The sequence below is a fragment of the Pteropus alecto genome, unplaced genomic scaffold (genome assembly GCF_000325575.1).
Source record: "Pteropus alecto unplaced genomic scaffold, ASM32557v1 scaffold119, whole genome shotgun sequence".
In the NCBI taxonomy this organism is placed as follows: domain Eukaryota; kingdom Metazoa; phylum Chordata; class Mammalia; order Chiroptera; family Pteropodidae; genus Pteropus; species Pteropus alecto.
In genome coordinates this window covers 1,088,750-1,110,788 of record NW_006442487.1, presented here as the reverse complement: position 1 = coordinate 1,110,788, position 22,039 = coordinate 1,088,750, and the positions used below count along the sequence as shown (strand labels likewise).

Genomic DNA, 22,039 nt, shown 5'->3' with positions numbered 1-22,039 from the left:
TTATATGTCTTGGAGAAGGTCATTTTAGGTTAAATAATTAGGTGTTTCCTTAGCTTCGTAGAATCGAAGCTCTAGCTCATTCCTTCATTTTGGGAAATTCTCATCAACTATTTGTTTGAATATGCTCTCCGATCCTTTCTCTTTTTATTCTCCTTCTGGAATACTCATTATTTTTGTTGCCTTTCCTGATGGTATCAGCTAGTTCTTACATTTCTCTTTCATTACTTTTCATCCTTCCGAATTATTTCTAGATTTCTGTCTTCAATATCACTGATTCTTTCCTCATCTGGTCAACTCTATCTCCTAAGCTTACTATTTCACTCTTCATCTCTTTTAGTGTGTTCTTCATCTTTAGTTCTATTTGGTTATTTTTCAGGGTTTCAATATACTTGCTAAAAAAATCTCCTTCTACTGATCTACTTCTTTTTTTCAATTCCTGGAATTATTGATATAAGTTATTTTGCATCTCACTGAGTTTTTTCAAAAGTACCATCCTGAATTCTCTGTCATTTAAATAGCATATTTCTATGTCTGTAAGCTTATTTTCTGGAGATTTTTCTCTTTCTTTTTGAGCTGTCTTGTCACTTTGGTTGTTCTTGGTGTTTGATGGACTAGTTCTACATCTGGGTATTGATGGGACTGTATTCTGCTTTTTTTTTTTTCCAGAAAGATTTATTATATAGAGGTCTCTCTTTAGCCTGTTGATAAGGTGTTTTTTTCTTTTGATTTTCACTAGTTGGCATCCAAGCCTGTTGGATCTCTACTTTGAGACTAATAATGCCTTTTTTCTGATAAATATTCAAGTCATGATCACTATCCTGGGTCTCAGTCCTTGTCAGTGGTTCGACAGTGGATTTTTGTCTTGGTAGCATTTGTTCAAATTCCCCCGGGGCTTCATGGTGCTAGGTCTAGAGGGAGGGCTCACCATGGGTTGGTGGGTGGGGGTTGACGCTAGTCTCCATGTCTCAGCCTCACATTTCACAACCATTGTTGCTAAGACCCAGCTGGTGCCCCTCCACACTTAGTTCCCACTGCACTTTCTGCCCTAATAATTAGGCTCCGCTGTGTGGAACTGGTTGATCCCTCAGGAAGGGTTGTTGGGGAACCGGTTACTATTTCTCCCTTTCCCCTCTTCCTACAGGGAGCTTGGACTGCATGTGGCAGCTTCTTTTTTCTCCCAATCTAACCCCCAGACTCCCACAGTTCTGACCTCTGAAGCTATTATGCACAGATCACTCTCTCAGACATGCTTTGTGTGCAGATTGGGTGTTATTTGTTGAGTTTTAGATGTTCAGCTTATTGCTATTTCAAGGGGAAAGATCTGGGGACATCTCTCATTCTGCCATGCTTCTGAAATCAATAGTCATTTCTTATTTAGGAAACACTTTTACTTATTATTTTGTAATAATACTGTTGTCAAAATTACCCTATTAGAGACTGAGAAATTAAAATTAAGTGTGAGACCACTAATCTTTGTGATAAGTGAGAATTTGGCAAGAGGCATATCCTGAATTGTCCCAGAGACTTTAAGTCCAGAAAGGGCACACTGTGGGGATACCCTGAGCCTGTGTGCACCAAACATTTGAAAAACTCAGGATATCTGATTCAATAGTGAAGAATAAAGCCCTAACATAAAGTGGGATGACATCAAATGCTAATTTGTAAAGGTTAAAAAGCACAATGTTAGGTACACTTGATAAGATATGATAAAACAGGCATTTTATCTCTTTGGTCTTCTACCCAACTTACACCCCCAGTCTAATCAAGAGAAAAAACACCAGACAAATTCCAATTGAGGGACATGCTACAAAATAGCTCATCAATAGTGCTCAAAACTTTCATGGTCATCATTAACAAGAAAAGTCTGAGAAACCATCACAATCTAGAGGATCCTAAGTAGACATGATGAATAAATACAATGTAGAATTCTGAGTGGAATCCTGAAACAAAAAAGAGATATTAAGAAAAAACTAAGGTCGAGATGATAGAGTAGGTGAATGCTGTGCTTGCCTCCTCTCATGACCATATCAAAATTACAAGTAAACTGCAAAATAGCCATTATTGGGAATTGCCTGAGCCTAGCTGAACAGAAGTCCTACAACTGGGGATACACAGAAGAGGCCACCTTGAGACTGGTAGGAGAGGCAGAGGTGCAAAACAGGATGGTCCCACACCTGTGTGTGGTGGTTGAGAATCAGGAGAAATATATCAGCTGTGGAGGTTTCCCCAGAATAGTGAAGGGTCCTAGCCCCACATTGGGCTGTGAAAACCAGCAGAGATTATGGCTGAGATGGAGGGCTGAGGGAGTCACTGATGTTCCTATTAAGGGGACCATGCACAAACTTACTCAGTGATAAACTCACTTGCTCTGAGTGTCTTGCTGAGACGCCCCAAGTCTGGCACTAGTGGCTGCCCGCCTCAGTTTGTGGCTTAGCCTCTCAAGGCACTACCAAGCTCAGTGAGAGTGGTGGCCATCTGTGGATTGCTTGGTGACTCATGCCAGGTGGCCCTAGGCAGGGCATAGGCTGCAAGTGAACTTGGCCTGCAGCAGGGCCCCTCCCAGGAGTCCCCAGCCTGCATGCCCAATGGCCAGCTTCGGCCTGAGCCACAGCACCACTGAAGGTCATATCTGAGGGTGACACAACTAAAGGGCAGACGGAGCAGGCACTAGAGTCCTGCTAAAGTGAATCCTGCTCTGTAGGCCCAGCCCCTGTACAACAGCTCCTCCACTGGTCACGGCCAGTCATCACAACTAGTCAACCTGAGGGCCAATCCCTCCCATTGATGTGCCAACAGCAATCAAGGCTCAACTACAACAGGAGGGCACACACAACCCACACAAAGGATGTACCTGGAGCACCCAGCTCAGGTGACCAGGGAAGACTGTGCCACTGGGACCCACGGTACATCTACTATATAAGCTCAATTTGCTAAGGCAGGGAGCCGTAGCAGCCCTAACTAATACATAGAAAAAAATACAAGTAGGCAGCCAAATTGGGAAAAGAAACATGTCCCAAATGAAAGAGCAGAACAAAGCTCTAGAAAAAGAACTAAACAAAATAAAGACAAGGAATCTACCAGATGCAGAGTTCAAAACATATATTTAAAGGTTGCTCAATGAATTAGAAGAGTAGATGAACTCAGTGAGAACTTTAACAAAGATAGAAAACATAAAAATTGAGGTGGAAAACAGAAAGTAACAAGTCAGAAATAAAGAATATAATAACTGAAATAAAGAATACCTTAAGAGGAATTAACAGATTAGATGAAGTGGAGGATTGAATCAAACCACATATTAGCTCACTAGTTTTTCGACTTCTTGAAATAGTAGAAATTTTCAACATTATTTTCTAGTATGACATTTTTTTCCCATTCCCAATGTGTATATTAATCATATTCACTTTTTCAGGTTTTTAGCATCCTTGCCAAGGTTATTATGATAATGTCTACATGTAATCTGATGATTTCTAATCTATGTATTATTCACTACAGTTTGTGTTTTTACACAAATGGTTGGAGTCAAGATGAGAAATAACATAAATTAGCCTACATGTATATTACATTTTTTCTAAAACTCCAATCTCTTTTTTCTGGTAGTTAAATTTTTGCTTGATATATATATATTTTTTTCTTTCATCAGCTAACTTTTGGTGAGAATGAGTAAATCAATATCATAATAAAAGATGGGTGAGAAAGAAGGAAAACAAACAAACAAAAACTAGATTATATGCTCTATAAGTCTTAATCGAACTTCAGGACTAATAAAAATGCCAAATGCAATTGAATATTTACTAACCTTGTACAGCTTGAGAAGTTTCAATGTACTAGGATTCTCTTCATTTAGCCAGAGTAAAAGTGAGGTCAGGACTGAAGTTATTTTGTTCTACCAATTATATCAATGTTCTCCAGAAATTTATTTCATTTGAATCCCCAAGGGTTGTACAGAGAAATCCTTAGGTGATTTTTACATTAAGTGAGGCAATAGGCTTGGGATAAATAAATATTTCTTAAGTTAGTCTTGAAAAATGAAAAACAAATGTTCTAAAACACTACAATATTGTTCACTAACTTTGAAAAATGAGGGAAATAATGTTCAATTCAAAGAATTATGTTGAAGGGACTACCAGAGTAAACCAAAAAAAAAAAAAAAAGAAAAAGAAAAAGAAGCTAACTCACATAGACATACCACCAACAAGGTAAATTTTACTCTATGCAAATTTAAAAACCAATTTAAAATTAAATAAAACCTTTGACTTTTGAGTTGACAAATACACACAATAAAATGCATTTTTATTTTTCATAACTTTATTAATACCTATATTAATGAATAAGAAAACATGCAATACAGAACAATTAATACCATTTGCCACTGGACTACATACTGCCATCCTGGGCCATACAATATCCAACCTTCTCACTTCCAAAGCATGGCTAGAGCAGCTTTGGGATACTGTTTACTTTCAGATGCTGTATGATGTCACAGGAGAGGAATCTTCCCAAAATACAAACATAAATACATATTTCATAAAATTCCAAGTATTTTAAACAGGGATAGCATAAATTTTACACATTTTATTTCTAAAACTATCACATACAATCACTAAACAATTGCCTTCATTTTTTTTTATTTGTGCACACACGTTTTTCTGAGTAGCCTTTTCATTACTAAATTTGCGGTTATCAACTTGCACTGCTTTTAAAAATCATATTTACTGAAAGTACATGGGTTGTTAGTATAAGAAAGTTACTATGAATGAATATTTAAGGCCTCTGCAAAAAATTGCTCTGGTGTGGTAATTGGCATATAATTTATAAAGGTTCCTGTCTAAATACGGTTCAGCTTCTCTTGCTCCCATGTTTTCTAAGGCAATTGTGCCAATTGGAAATAGCCAAAATAGTGTCTAATGATTGTGATAAAAACTTTATCTAAACATAATTATAAATTTGGCTGGAAACAAATATGAACGAAGAAAAATGAAATGATAATTAGACTAAAAAATATAAATCGGAAGAATGTAAAAAAAGAAAAGTCTAAATAACTAGCTGTTTGTAAATGTATGTTAGGAGATATTTGCACATTCAGTCTTAATCTAAACAACAACAACAAAAAACTAATGTTGAAATATACATGCGGGTAAAACTTACTTAATTTTCCCATGACTGAAAAGGATTTTTTTTGCATGTGGCAGGATTACATTTTAAGGACTGCACAATTTGTGAGTTTTTAGTCTTTTTTAAATCTATTTTAATAAAAGTGTGTGACAAATATTGCTTTGGGAAGGCAGAGGCTCTTCATAACTGTCACCAATACACAATAGCACTAATCATTTAACGACAATTTTTTCTAACCAAATTTATGTTACCAAAAATAAAATGTTAAATAACTAAACGAGACTACACAAAATGTACTCTCTAAATTTATTACATTGTTTGCAACATATATGTTTGTTTTTAATACACTCACATAATTTTAGCTAAAAATTGACGATAAAATCCAAGGAAAAATTGTATATGCACTTAGCATATAAGATACATGATGTTTGAATACATACTTACAAATGTGATATATTAATGCTATAGCTAGTAAATTAATAATCACATGTAATTGAACATGGCCATGAAATTGAATAACCAATCTCTCTGAACATATTATTATCATACTTACCATTCAATTTGAAGTTCTAATTTTAAACTAAATCAAATCTTTCTTTTCTCAAGGGAAATATTTTCGATTGGTGGTAAAATACAACTTTTTGTAGTTCTAGGAATAAATTTTTTCCATATCACAAAAGCCACCTGTGAGCTTTGTCAACCTATAGCTCTGTCCATCCACTCAAAGAAAGAATCTGCAATGCGATGAGAAAGATCTCATCAGATCTGAAGCCTTGGAAGGCACAGATTGCCAAGGCCAGACCTAGTGGAAGCTTAAAAAGAGAATGCATAGGGGAGAATAATTGGGCTAACACCCCTTGCCTCTTTGGCTACTTAGAGCCTGCTTCCATTCAAAGCCTTTCTGGTATAAACCCAGAAAAGGAAGCCCAGTCTTTTAATATTCTAAACACAATCTAAGTCTGACTAAATAATCAGAATTAGAAAGGGCAATAAAAGCGTATTTGTTCATTCCTATATCATTAGGAAAGGTATCAAAACTTCAACAATTTTTGGATATGAAGGTTTAAGAGCTACCCTTATAACTCAATAAATCACATTATCAGAAAAAATTTCCCCAAATATCTATCTTTGGTTCCTATTCTAATTTTCAATAACATAGTAACCATTCATATTTTTTAAAATTTTTCATTTTCTACTTTTTATTTTCTTTATATTTATTTGTGTGTATAGATCTAAAATGTAGAGAGGGAAAATGTAGAAATAACTAAAATCAAAGAAAAAATTCTCACATTATCTTTGTAAGATTTTAGAAAAAAAATATTCTAAAGTCTACTGGAAGCTCTGATTTTGTCATTCTGGGTTTCTTTATCATACCCAGTTTTAAAATCTTCATCATCAACAATATCAATAATAATATTAACACATATACATAGTTATATTTCAATAAACTTTCAAACATCATCAGTCCTTTAGGATTTACATATACCTGAAGTACCAGTATGCTTCAAATCCCTTTAAACATTAACAAACGCAACGGAGAAAAATATATTAATAATACTAATTAATTTGAAATTTCACTAATTAAACTCTTGTAGTGAAATTTCACTAATTAAACTCTTGTAGTGAAAAGTTAAGATGTTATTCTACACACCAACTCAAATATGATTTAAAGAGCTTCACAATGGGAACAATATATTCTCAAAACGCTACGTAACCTGCTGGGCACAAGAAGAGAAGCTTTCTCAACATTCAGTGGAAACCTTAACCAATGAAATTGTACATTTACCACAGTTTATATTACAACATTTACACACAGTTTAATCATAAATTACATATCTTCAAGTTACACATTACAAAGTCTACATCTAATTTAATCAACAAGAAATACCGCCCCCCCACCCCTTCCCCAATTAAAACATCAATTGTCTCCTGGTTTAGTGTAATACTGAAACAAGACATTTTCTCGGTTTTGCTATGGAGGAAAATTAAGTTGGTGATGTTTCTGTAAACTGGTGAAATGTGCATGTAGAAGATCATGGCCAGTTAAGAGGACAAAAAAGAAAATAAAGAACAGTCAACAGAAGGAAACTAATGTTCCCTAGGAATACTACCGTATTCTTTGCTTATAAGGACATATTTTGTTTTCATATGAGGTTTTGCTGTTTTGTTTTGTTTTGTTTTTGTATGTTATTGGGGTATTTCTTATTTACCCCAAGAAGCAGTCATGAACCTCATTTCTCCCTCTGCACATCTCCTTAAATTTCTATATTGTAACATCATTGATGTAGATTTGTAATTACATTTCTTAAAAGTTCCTTCCTGACTCATCTTGTTATCAGTGGTTTTCTTCAGTAAGTTGAGCTAGAATGAGTAAAAACCCTTCGTCTTATAGGTTTAGTATGTAGTTTTATCTACTGTCATATTAATTAATTTTTTTTTTACTGAACAACTTTTGGTATTGGCCTATGCAGCTGTCATATTAACATTTAAATCTTCCTGATATTCTCTAAAAAAATAGCATTTTACAGTCATAGCTGTAAATGAATCATACGTTAAATTCATCCACCTTTCTTGTGATTTTCTAGGCTGCTATACAAATTCCAGAAGATAAAAGACCCAATTAATAATGGAATACAGGCTTAAAATCGCAGAAACAATATGATTTCTGACGCATTTTACTCTAAATTACAAAATTAAATTTAAGGAAAAAGAGGCCCTTTTTAGCAAATAGTTGCCTAATTTGGGCACAGTTATTGCACTTCAGTGTCTCGAACTCTACTAAAGAGTAGAGAATAGGTTATGGGCATAAATATGTGCAGTTTATATATATTATTTACTGAAAATGTATATACAAGTTCTATCAATAATACAGTCTTGAAAATAAAAGTAGAATACATAAAAAAGACAGAGAAAAATATAAGAGATATTTACACTCCCTATTGTGCATTTTGTACAAACACTAATAATAATAAACTGGAGACAAACAATAAATAACCAAAAAGACAAATGAAAATGTTACTATACTTATACTTTCTAATGTTATCTAAGAAAAAGTTTAAAGGTACTCTTGGAAAATTAGATATTTGCTAGTTTTCCATTTGTTACCTACTAGGTCTACAAACATCAGAATAGAAAATATCAGTAATATTGCACATTTTGGTAAAAACAAATTTAAAAAAAATTATAGTGCATCAGAAATAATATACATTAATATTAATATCTATCATAATAAGCCTTTCTGTACAAAGGGGTGTGAATTTTTCAATTTATTTTTTAATACACATTCTGAATTAAATAAATTGTAAAATTATTTTGTAATTTTTGACTAAGGGTCTAGCTCTAGAGTTTATTCAGGTATTGGTTTGTATTTACATACCTATTTACAAACCTAGTAATTTGGAATATTTGTTGAAATTGAATCTTAAGTTCTGATTATATATATCTTATTGAAAAATGTGAATTAACCATTGTAGCTTTATAAGGGATGTTCTTCCATAATGGGAGAATCACCCCTAGAAGGTCTGGCCTGTTGGCCTAGAGTGACGGTTTTCAAGGGAATGACTTTAATTGAATCATCACTAAGATGAAGTCTTTCAGACATAGTGTAAAACTGTGATCTTGTACTACCTTGCACTCCCTGATCAAGAGAAAGTAGTCCTTCAGTTTCAGCACCTTGCCCCCAACGTTGCTGCAAACCTGTTGGTGGCTGTGCAGGGCTATGATGGAGGGCAGCAGCCTGTGGCAGAAGAGGGCTGTGGTGGATTGCAGCAGCCTGTGCCAGGGGAGGGCTGTAACTGAGGGCTGAGGCCTGTGCTGGTGGGGGACTGTGGCGAAGACCAGTAGCCTGTGCTAGAGGAGGACTGTGGTGGAGAGCAGAGCCTTGTGCTGGTGGAGGACTGTGGCACAGTGTGATAGCCTGGGTCACTGGAGGACTGTGGCAGAGAGCAATGGTCTGTGTCACTGGAGGGCTGCAGCAGTGAGCAGAGGCCTGTGTTGGAGGTGGGCTGTGGCATAGAGCAGAGGCCTGTGTATGTGCGGGGCTGACATGGGTCAGAGAAGTTGGCATCCAGCAGGCATCAGAATGACCCAAGATAAGACATTCTTGAGTGCAGTTGTCAGAGGCCTCTTCTACAGTTGGCTGAACAGTTATCTCTGCAGCTGTTAGGGTGAGAAAGAAAGGATAAAATTTTTATTTCAAAGATATATTTTATTGACTACTTAAGACCAACATATTGTAACAGGAAGTTAAAAATCTCTATATAAACACATCAGAGACTTCTAATATTTTAATTTGGGACTTGGTTTGTTGAAAAATAATTCCTAGAGAAACAAAAATAACCAGAAGTGGGTGGATGGGGACTCCCTTTTATAATTAGGATGCTTTGGATTATTCTCCCAAATGTAGATATTTTAATTGCGTTTGTGACTATAAATGGAAACTATGGTGGTCATTGATCCATAAGAGTCAGTTGAAATATGGCTCTTAACTAACACAAAGAAAGAACATGAGTAAAATGAATGGAAAAACCAGTCATAAACATATAATGAACTAACCAATTATAGCTAACCATTTAATTACAAATCTAATTAATTAATCTGAAAATAAATCTGAATATAAATTAGATTAATTTGGAAAAAGTTTATTAAACTCTAAGATATCTTTTAGTTTCAAGAATGAACTATAGCTATAATTATTTCAAGGATAATTGATTCATGTATTCCTCACTCTCTGAAATCATGACAAATCGGTTTAGCAACATAATAAACTATAAATATTAACTACTTAACATTAAACTATAATACTTTTGACATAGGAAAAAACATGGCGGAGTGATAGACTTCCTCAGATCTCTCCTTTGAAACGATAATAAGAACATATAAAACTGAACAAAAAATACCCAATCTGCACACCAGCACGTCTGAGCATGGGATCAGCACATAAGACCTACCACAGGTCAGAACCTCGGATGTCGGGTGGTAGACTGGAAAAAATAAAGAAGCTGCCTCTCTCAGCCAAGAGAGATCCTTGTAGGATGAGAGGGAGAAGGGAAGGTGTGGTGACATCCCTGATCAGCCCTGCCTGGAAGTGCCAGGACTTGGCGGCTGGCAACAGGGCCCAGTCATCAGGGCAGAGAGCAGAGAGGCGGAACTGGACAGCAGAGGAACGATAGTTGATTTCCAACGGCCCCGGTTCCAAAGCCAAGGCTGGGCTGCAGTCCCCAGCCTCAAACCCAAAGGGCCCTACCCCCCATACCCTCCAAGATCCAGCCCCACAGAGCCTCAGGGGAATCTCGGTGACCACTGCCAAGACTGAGGCTACCTCTCCAAGTCTCTGGAGCTCCCTGCAGGAGGAGGGGAAGAGAAGAAGGAGCGTGCTGCAAGTTCCCTGAACAGTTCCCTGAACAGTAGAGCCTGGGAGGGTTGTGGGCTCCCCATGGCTGGCTGGCTGCAAAGCCCAATCATCACGGCAGAGAGTGCGGAAGCAGCAGGCAGAGAAACAACGAATGATTCTTACCAACTGTGGTTGCAAAACCGAGGCTGAGCCGCAGCCCCCAACCCCCAACTGCCCAGAGGGCCCTCCTCCCGTGTACTCTGAGACTGATCACTGTGGAGCCCAAGGGTAATCTGAGCAAATGCTATCCAAACTGTTAGGGATCCAAGAGGCTTAGACACCACCTACCGGAAACCAAAATAAGAACGCCTTCTTTGCAGCTGGCTAAAGAGAGACTTTATATAATAAATCTTCTTTCTGGAAAAAAAACAAAAACAAAAACAAAAAACAAAAACACAGAATTAACTTCCATTAATGCCCAGGCAAAAAATAGTCCATTAATCACCATGAACAAACAAGGTGACAAGGCATCTCAGAAAGAAAGAGAAAAATCTCCAGAAAATGAGCTTACATGACCGCTTTTGTCATGTCCCAAAGTTTTGATATGTTCTACTATCATTATCATTTGTTTCTATGTATCTCTTGATCTCTCTTTTTATTTCTTCCCTGACCCAGGTATTCTTCAGTAGCATGTTGTTTAATCTCCATGTATTTGTGATTCTTTCTTTTTGCAGTTGATCTCTAGTTTCAAACACTATGATCAGAGAATATGGTTGGTAAGATTTTAACACTCATGTTTCTTGAGGCTCTTTCTGTTTCCCAGAATGTAGTCGATTCTTGAGATAGTTCTCCGTGCACTTGAGAAGAATGTATAAGCAGCTTTTTTTGTGATGGAAGCCTCTGTATATGTCAATTATGTTCTTTAAGAGTATTATTTCCTTATTGATTTTCTGTTTGGACGATATGTCCATATCCAACAGCGGGGTATTTAGGTCCCCTGCTACAATAGTGTTTTGGTCTGTTTCTCCCTTTAGTTCTGTTAGTAATTGCTTTATATATTTTGGGACTTTCTGATTGGAAGCATAGATATTAATGAGTGTTATGTCTTCTTGGTGCATGTTTCCCTTTATCATTATGAAGTGTCCCTCAGTATCTTTCTTTACCTTTTTTTGTTTTATTTTGAAGTCTATTTCGTCTGATATTAGTACTGCTACTCCCGCTTTTCTCTGAATGCCATTTGCTTAAAATATTATTTTCCACCCTTTCACTTTGAGTCTATATTTGTCTTTGGAGCTGAGATGTGTCTTCTGAAGGCAGCATATGGTTGGGTTTTGTCTTTTGATCCAATCTGCAACTCTGTGCCTTTTTATTAGTGAGTTCAGTCCATTTATATTGAGGTTGATTATTGAAATGTGAGGTCTTCTTATAGCCATTTTATCTTTTGCTTTCTGGTAACTTTGTGTTTCCATTGCTTCCTTGTTCTCGTGTTTCTGTTTTCTTTATATTGGTTGGCTTTTGTGGATTTTGCCTCTCATTCTTCTTGTTTTATGTTATATACTTCAGTTCTGACTCTATGGTGTGTGGTTACATTTACAAATATGAAAAAGATCGTTATATATACATACAGTTGTCCATTTTCTTCTGTGTGTGCCTTATCTCCTTTCCCCTTTGAGAATTTGGATCTTTGCATCCTCTCCTTTTCAGTCATTGTTATCTCAGTTTGTTTCTTTGTATGCTGAATGTTCATTACTATCTTCCTATAGCAATTCTCTTACTATTTAAGTTTATAATGCCGTGTTCTTAGTAAGGGTTACACTCCTCTGGTTCTATTTGCCTGATAGTCACTTTACTCCTAATTATATATTTTGTTGTTGTCGTCGTCGTCATTGTTGTTGTTGTTGTTGTTGTCGTTGTCGTTGTTTTTGTTATTTTGTTTTAGGTTTGCTGATCCCTTTCAGAATTCCCCGTAGTGCAGGCCTGGTAGTGGAGAATTCCCTCAATATTTGTATGTCTGAAAAGGTCTTAATTTCTCCTTCATATCTAAAGGAGAGCTTAGCTGGATACATTATTCTAGGCTGATAGTTCCCTTCCCTCAATATTAGTTTAAATATTTGATTCCATTCCTTTCTGGCTTGTAAGGACCGCTCTGAGAAGTCGATGATAATCTAATGGGTTTTCCTTTATACGTTACCATTTTCTTCTCCCTGGCTGCCCTGAGAATTCTATCTTTGTCATTGATTTTTGATAACTTTAATACAATGTGTCTTGGTGAAGGCCTTTTTGGGTTGAGATATGTAGGTGTTCTGTTGACTTTTTGAATTCCAAGTTCCATCTCATTTCTTAGATTTGGAAAACTCTCATCCACTATTTGTCTGAAAATGCTTTCTAGTTCCTGTTCCTTTTCCTCACCTTCGGTAATGCCCATTATTCATATGTTTCTTCTCCTGATGATATCAGCTAGTTCTTGTATTTCTCTTTCATTATTTTTTTATTCTTCGGATTCTCTCTTTTTCCTTCTGAATTATATCTGGATTTCTGTTTTCAATATCACTGATCCTTTCTGCCATTTGGTCGACTCTGTTTCCCAAGCTTGCTATTTCATTTTTCAACTCTTTCAGTGTGTGTGTTTTTTTTTTTTTATCTCCAGAAGTTCTATTTGATTCTTTTTGAGAGTTTCAATCTCCTTGCTCTGCTCATGAGAAATTGTTTTTGCAATTTCTGAAATTGTTGATATGATTCGTTTTGGAACTCACTGCGTTTTTTCAGAAGTACCATCTTGAATTCTCTGTCACTTAAGTCCCATATTTCCATGTCTATAAGCTCATTTTCTGGAGATTTTTCTCTTTCTTTCTGAGATGCCTTGTCACCTTGTTTGTTCATGGTGATTAATGGACTATTTTTTGCCTGGGCATTAATGGAAGTTAATTCTGTGTTTTTGTTTTTTGTTTTTGTTTTTGTTTTTTTTCCAGAAAGAAGATTTATTATATAAAGTCTCTCTTTAGCCAGCTGCAAAGAAGGCGTTCTTATTTTGGTTTCCGGTAGGTGGTGTCTAAGCCTCTTGGATCCCTAACAGTTTGGATAGCATTTGCTCAGATTACCCTTGGGCTCCACAGTGATCAGTCTCAGAGTACACGGGAGGAGGGCCCTCTGGGCAGTTGGGGGTTGGGGGCTGCGGCTCAGCCTCGGTTTTGCAACCACAGTTGGTAAGAATCATTCGTTGTTTCTCTGCCTGCTGCTTCCGCACTCTCTGCCGTGATGATTGGGCTTTGCAGCCAGCCAGCCATGGGGAGCCCACAACCCTCCCAGGCTCTACTGTTCAGGGAACTGTTCAGGGAACTTGCAGCACGCTCCTTCTTCTCTTCCCCTCCTCCTGCAGGGAGCTCCAGAGACTTGGAGAGGTAGCCTCAGTCTTGGCAGTGGTCACCGAGATTCCCCTGAGGCTCTGTGGGGCTGGATCTTGGAGGGTATGGGGGGTAGGGCCCTTTGGGTTTGAGGCTGGGGACTGCAGCCCAGCCTTGGCTTTGGAACCGGGGCCGTTGGAAATCAACTATCGTTCCTCTGCTGTCCAGTTCCGCCTCTCTGCTCTCTGCCCTGATGACTGGGCCCTGTTGCCAGCCGCCAAGTCCTGGCACTTCCAGGCAGGGCTGATCAGGGATGTCACCACACCTTCCCTTCTCCCTCTCATCCTACAAGGATCTCTCTTGGCTGAGAGAGGCAGCTTCTTTATTTTTTCCAGTCTACCACCCGACATCCAGGTTTCTGACCCGTGCTAGCTCCTATGCGCAGATCCCTTGCTCAGGCTTGTTGGTTTGCAGTTTGGGTATTTTTTGTTCATTTTTAGATGTTCAGCTTATTGTTGTTTCAAGAGGAAAGATCCGAGGACCTCTCTCACTCCTCCTTGTTTTCCCAGAATCAGATTTTGTAACTTGATGTATAAAAGTTTTTAATTTTGATGAAGTCCAACTTATCTATTATTTTTATTATTTCCTGTGCTCTTGGTGTCACATCCAAGAAATATTGCTGAATCCAATGCCATTATGTATTTCCCATATGTTTTCTTCTAAGATTTTTATAGTCCTAGCACTTAGATAAAGTCTTTGATGCATTTTGCAATATTTTTGTACATGGAGTATTGTAAGGTTGCAACCTCATTCTTTTGCATGTGGATTTGCAGTTTTCCCAGCACTATTTCTTTTAGTTTCTTAATGGCAGTTATTCATATATTGCCCCTTCTTTTCAGAAGATCTATTTCTACATATTTGAAAAGCATCTGATAAGATTTAGAAGTCTAATTTATTAAGAATGTCCACCTTCTTAATTCACTTGCTATCACTGTCTCTAATCAAGCATTAGCATTATCAAGTTATATTAGTAATTTTCTACTAGTCTTCATCCTTAAAAAAAAAATAAAACAAAGCATGATAAGAATTGAATTCAAATGATAATATTTGGAATAACAACATTAGAGAGTTCATGAAAACTTGAGTGATTAAGTGACAAATACAAAATTAAAAAAACAATTAAAATTCAAAAATTGAGGGATTTTGAAAATTTTATTATGCATAAAAAATTGTAGCGTTTTTTTATAATTTGATAGATTAGGAGATTAAACTGGAAATTAGTTGACACACAACCTTTTCAGTGGGAAAATAATACATAAAGTGCTTCTCAAAAATGTGGTGGAGTGATGCAATATTATTGTTCAAATAATATTTTACTATAAAATATAAGTAACTCACGACGTCTCTAGAAGTTCTCTCAGAAATTCACCTTGACAATAACCCAAAATATCTTTTGTATTTCCTCACTTAACTATAATTGATTCATGATGAATAAAATAACCACATAAATATGAATTAAATAGAGCCTTTGTCAATTTGGTAGCAAAGTTTTGATAATAAATAACCAGAAGCTTATTGATATTATTTGTCTTTAAAAATTTATCTTTTTTTCCTTTAACTAATGGGCATTGCCATAGTTAGTAACATTTATAATTAAAAGAAAAAAAAAAACTATTCATGAGCTTCGGCAAGATAAAATTATATATAGATCCAGATCTACCAAATAAAATTATCATATACAGTTTGATGTATAAAAAATTGTTCACAACATGTGTGTATGTGTGTACAATTTATAAAAGCTAAATATTTTTAATTTCAATAATTCAGGATACCCACGATAAAAATCTTAGTTTTAATTAAAACTATTTTTATAATAAATCTCGCTGTTGCATATCTAAGTACATAAAAATTCATCAACTAGTAATGAATCAACATTAAATAAATGCACAAAAACAAAAAATGTAATTAATATTCTAAGAGTTTCTATTTAAATGAGTGCTGTTAAAAGATTCTTGTAAGTATATTTTCTTTAGTAGACTATACAGTCTCCCTTAATATTATTGACATCATTTAATTAGCTTAACAAACTGTTTCCCAAAGAGATAGTATGAGATAAGCACAGATTAACTCAGTACAAGTTCAAAATAACATGCATTGTGAATTAGTGGAGTTAAAATTAATTATACTTAAAACATTCTCTGAGGGCTTCCATAGCTCATTGATAACATTCAACTTTGAAGAAATAAATATTTTTTTCTAGGGAAATATATTATACTGGAAATTAGGCAGCCACAATATACCCTGTGGATATCACAGTAGTCTTCAATAGGGAGAATGTGATGTAGTCATTTTATCATGATGAAAGGCAATTTGAACTAAAGATACGATTTTAATGATAGCCAAAAATCTACCAATAAGCACATCAATGAAGTATACTGGGAAAATGGAATATACAACAGGGTAATGAAAATACTTATTTGCAAAGAATATATTGCAGAGAAGACTGTACGGATATCTTTCTTTGGAAATCACTTACAAGAGAACTGTTAATATCTGCAATGTTGAGAAAGAGGGAGAAAAATGGCAGCTTATCGAAACATATTTTTAATATAATGAAATGAAGAACACCGTTAGTGTATAATTCATCTGTTTTGTCTCAGAGAGAAAATGTGCTGTTATGAGGTTAAATAAATTCATTTAGACAATTTTTTCCTTCATTCTAAATGCTTACATTTATTTGACCTTTAAATTGCGTTTGAGAACCATCTATTAACTCACATTTATTTAATTGGCTGACATATAATACATATTTCAAGAAATAGAGAAGCAAATCCCAGTCTTTCAAAATTTGGATATTAAGTTCACGGTTGTGATTAAATGTGTTCTGGTGATGCTCCCTATCATTCTCTAACCTTTATCAATTTGAGAACAAATGCATATTTTATAGACATTTTCCTTAGCAGTATCCCAAAGCTCAATTGAGTGTTCATTATACAGAATTTTCCAGTCGAATTGTTCCATTTAATGTATTTGTTAATATCTGATAGCAAATTTCACATAATAGAGGTCTTATACGGGTCACCTGATTAGTGTTCAAAGCAGAACTCTCATGATAAAGAATAAGATATTGTAGTAAATTTACTTTGATCTTGCTTTCTCTTGCTTTTTCAATAGCTTCCCAGTTGTACCACTTGATTTTTAATGCTGTACTTTTAGAGGAATAACTGATACATTCATTTCAGTAAAAAAAAAAATATACTGTCCTGAATAATTCATTATTTGGTCTTCTCAAGTCAATATGTTTTAAGGAAATGAGTTGTGTCATATTTTATTTCAAAGTTCTGTGACATGTTATTCTGCATCATGACTGTAAAATATTTTTAAACATCCAAATATACTAAAAGCTAAAACGGAGTGCACATAAATGCCAAACTTTTAATTATTTTAATCTTTTTTTAATTTTATATGGTTGAAATAGTGCATATAACCTTGATGAAGAGACAGTGACAATTTGGTGCAAAATATTATCATGCTAGGAGCATTGTGATGCAGAGTAGATTCCAAAAAGCCTTATTTGTATTTAGCTTTTGAAATCGAAAAGAAAAATATTAGCTTTTTTTTCCAGGGTACAGGGAGGCATTTTTTAATTATTCTTTGGAAGTTTGATTTATATTCTGAACTTAACATTTACTGAAGTCTAAAGGAGAACAAGCCCATTGCTTTTGGTGACTTTTAACTTTTTTCAGTTAATAGAGAATTTATCAGACTTATAGATTCTCCTTTTTGGAGATGGAGAAAGTGCCTAGGCATAGACACTATGAAACACATGCAGAATTACTAATGACCAATTAATGTAGCAAATGCCATTCATTCAATAATCTTGGCCTATCTATGCTAATGAAGTAGGCTTGGTAATAACTATTGATATTTTATACAGCAGGAAACCCCTGCTTATTTAGATTGGGGAAACTGGGACACAGCTGCCTTGTACAGAACTCATTTGGCAGATTATTCACACTTCAGTTTTAACCCATTCTGCTCTTTTGAATATATCTTACAAGAAATAGACATTGTTCTTTCCATTTAAAATGAATAATGCTACCATTATAAACTTCTCTTTTTGTAAATTCTGGGAGTTTCTTGTAAGCATGTTAGGTTCTTCAAATAAAGAGTTGTTTTAAAATCCTGAATCATTAAAAATAAGTGATGTTCAGGTTTATTTATTAGCTAAGACTATTCCAGTTACATGTTAACATATGTTATTTCAGAAATTCATAAGTGACTACTAACATAAAATCATTCATAATATTATAGTGATTCTTTTGAGAAAATATTCATTTATAAATTTACTATCAGTTACTTATTCAAGAACTGTATTTGGCAAAAGTAAAAGTTAATATTAGTAAATAAAGAGGTATATAGTCAATTAATTGATATTTAAAATATAATTGATAATTTAAAAAATTATGCCATTTAAATATGCTTTTCAACACAATCTACAGTATCTGTATCTTTGACCTTGACATAAAGAATAGAAAGTACAAGGAAAAATATATCCAAAGGTCCTGAAAAAGTACCATTTCATGCTTATTAAAAAACAAACAAATACTAAGTCTAACATATATTATACTATTAAACATTGATAAAAGATGTACATGGAATGAAAAATCAGATATCTAAATTACTTTGGATGTTTAATTTTATTTATATAAATTTTATTTTATACTGAAAATATATAAAACTTAAACGACAGAGAAAGTGTGAGCTATTAGTGTCATCATTGCTAACAATTTATGATCTGGAGAAGAGAAAGAATTTCTTCCTCTAATGATGCTATTTGAATAAGGCAGTGATAAGAGTAAGGATGAAGGGCAAAGTCACCAAATATTCTCACTGCTGGGATTACCTCTAGATTATCCTGGACTATGATTTGAAAATATTAAAGTATATAATGAAACAAATGTGAAAAATTTTATTCTAAAGTAACAGAATAAATTGATCCAAATGTGAGAGAAGTCACAAAAACTTTCCCTAGTGGAAATATCCTTACTCCTGTTACAGTGTCTATGAACTATTTTCCATAATATACGTGTGTAGAAATTAACCATTTGGTATTATTACATATTATTCAAATGCAATGTTTAATAAATTCTGATTTACTTCAGACAATCGTTATACATGTGAGTATTTATTTAGTATTTTGAATTTTAATTAGTCAAACTCATGTTCATGATGTTAATATGCCGATTGCCTTTAAGCAGGAGAGAAAAAAATTGTTGAAGTAGATAATGCCTGGCATTCGTTTCTCTAGTTATGCTTGTATTGATTTACATGTATTTGAGAGGAAGGTCATTGAAAAAATTACATTTAATTTTATACTAGCAATGTAAGTACATTTTAATTGGTCAAGAAATAAAGCTAATTGCTCCTTTTATTAATAAGATATGATGATTGTCCTGTAAATGTCACATGAATATTTTCTCTTCATTTTTTTTTCAGAAATGGTAATTGGTGTTCCAGATGTATTGGTATAATTATATATCCAAAATACTATGAAGTTTTGTAATGAGGAGGTATTAGAATGTTTGTACATATGTCAGATGGACGAGCAATAAATCAAACTGTCTAATAAACTATAACTTTGACGGTTGCACTACAGACAATTTGTATTTGAAATACTCTGTACAAGATTTCTAATACAAGTGTATGTACCATAAAAACATAGAGAATTATGGAGCATGGTCTTCATTTAAACAATACTTTTTCTTTACAGCAAACTAATTTGAATTATTAATAGAGATAAACAAATTCAAATAATGTAAAGGACTAATCACATGTTACTTACAAAATGACTGAAGAGAAGGAAAAATGAGATTTTTAAAAATACATTTGAAAAGTTTTAGTCTAAAACATGGTACAGTGAGAGACATCCTCAGATCTCTCCCCTTGAAACAACAATAATTTGAACATCTAAAACTCAACAAAAAACACCCAAACTGCACACCAGAACGTCTGAGCGTGGTATCTGTGCATAAGAGCTACCACAGGTCAAAACCCTGAATGTCGGGCAACGGACTGGGAAAAATAAAGAAGCTGCCTCTTGTAGCCACCAGAGCTCCCTGCAGGAGTAGGGGGAGGGGAGAAGATGCAGCAACTTCCTTGAACAGCCCCGCATGGAAGTGCTGTGAGTTCCATGCAGTCGGCAGCAGGGCCCAGTCATCAGAGCAGAAAGCAGAAAAGCGGGGAGGGACCACAGAGAAACAACTGTTGATTGTTGCCAATCCTGTTGCAAAAACAAAGCTGAGCTGCAACCCCCAACTCACAACCCAGAGGGACTCTCATCCCATACACTCTGAGATCGATCGCCATGGAGTCCCAGGGGAATCTGAGGAAACACTGCGGAGACTGTTGCTGACACTGACAGAGACATAAACTAAGGTTAGCGAGCATGATTAAACATCTACGAGAAAATAAAAGAGGCATTATTTAGGCTTTATATAAAGCAGGGATCCAAGAGACTTAGATGCCACCTACTGGAAAACAAAAGAAAAGTGTCTTCTTTGAAGCAGGCTAAAGAGAGACATTTATATAATAAATCTTTCTGTAAAAAAAGCAGAACACACTTCCATTAATGCCTAGACAAAGAAATAGTCCATTAAACACCACGAACAACCAAGGTGAAAATTTTCCAGAAAATAAGCTGACAGACATACAAATATGAGACTTAAATGACAGAGAAGTCAAGATGGTACTTCTGAAAAAACTCAGTAAGTTTCAAAATGAATCATAACAACGATTTCAGAAATTGCAAAAACAACTAGATGAGTAGAGCAAGGAGATCGAAACCCTCAAAAAGAACCAAATAGAACTTCTGGAGATAAACACACACACACACACACACACACACACAAACACACACACACACACAACACACACACACAAACACACACTGAAAGAGTTGAAAAATGAAATAGCAAGCTGGAAAGTAGAGTCAACCAAATGGAGGAAAGGATCAGTGATATCAATGACAGAAATCAAGAAATCAATCAGAACAAAAAAGAGAGAAATCGAAGAATGAAAAATAATGAAAGAGAAATACAAGAATTAACTGATACCATCAGGAGAAGAAACATAAGAATAGTGGGCATTTCAGAAAATGAGGGATAGGAATGGGAACTAGAAAGCATTTTCAGACAAAATAGTAGACGAGAATTTCCCAAATCTAAGGAATGAGCTGGAATTTGGAATTCAAGAAGTAAACAGAACACCCAAATATCTCAACCCAAAAAGGTCTTCACCAAGACAGGTTGTATTACAATTATCAAAAATGAAAGACAAAGACAAAATTCTCAGGGCAGTCAGGGAGAAGAAAATGACAACTTATAAAGGAAAACACATTAGATTATCCTCGAACTTCTCAGTGCAGACCTTACAAGCCCAAAAGGATTGGAATCAAATATTTAAACTATTAAGAGAAAGGAACTACCAGCCTAGAAGAATGTATCCAGCTAAGCTCACCTTTAGATATGAAGGAGGAATGAAGACCTTTCCAAACATACATTAATAGAGGGAATTCTCCACTACAAGGCCGGCATTACAGAAAATAATAAAAGGGGTCAGCTCACCTAAAATAAAATGACAAAAAAAAATACATAATTAGGAGTAAAGTGACTATCAGGCAAATAGAAGCAGAAGAGTGCAATCATTACTAAGAATAAGGCATTATAAGCTTAAATAATAAGAAGAGAATTGCTATAGCAAAATAGTAAAGAATGTTCAGCATACATAGGAAAAAATTGAGATAACAATGAGTGAAGAGGGGACGATTCAAAGATTCAAATTCCCAAAGGAGAATGGACATAAAGCATGTGCAAAAGAAAACGGAAGCAAATATATATACATGTCTTTTTCATATTCATAATGGTAACCACACACCAAACACTCAGAACTGAAGTATATAACATAAAACAAGAAGAATGAGAGGCAAAACCCACAAAAGCCAACCAAAATAAAGAAAACAGAAACACAAGGACAAGGAAGCAATGGAAACACGAAGTTACCAGAAAGCAAAAGATAAAATGGCTATAAGAAGACCTCATATTTCAATATTCAACCTCAATGTAAATGTACTGAACTCACCAATAAAAAGGCACAGAGTTGCAGAATGAGTCAAAAAACAAATCCCAACCATATGCTGCCTTCAGGAGACATATCTCAGCTCCAAAGACAAATGTAGACTCAAAGTGTAAGGGGG

The 22,039-nt window shown here is 35.1% G+C and overlaps 1 protein-coding gene across 7 annotated transcripts in view; it reads right to left on the bottom strand.

Moving 5' to 3' along the window:
- Positions 1-8,449: 8,449 nt before the first annotated feature.
- PCDH11X (protocadherin 11 X-linked) overlaps positions 8,450-22,039 on the bottom strand; it is a 741,312-nt gene continuing 727,722 nt past the window's right edge. For 3 of the 7 annotated variants that reach the window (XM_006921482.2, XM_006921485.2, XM_006921486.2), the window contains one exon: positions 8,450-9,270. In XM_006921482.2, coding sequence (XP_006921544.1) covers positions 8,588-9,270 — 683 coding nt within the window. In that variant the 3' untranslated portion in view covers positions 8,450-8,587. The remainder of the gene's footprint in view (positions 9,271-22,039) is intronic. The other 4 variants (XM_015596797.1, XM_006921481.2, XM_006921484.1 and 1 more) reach the window with 4 other exon arrangements.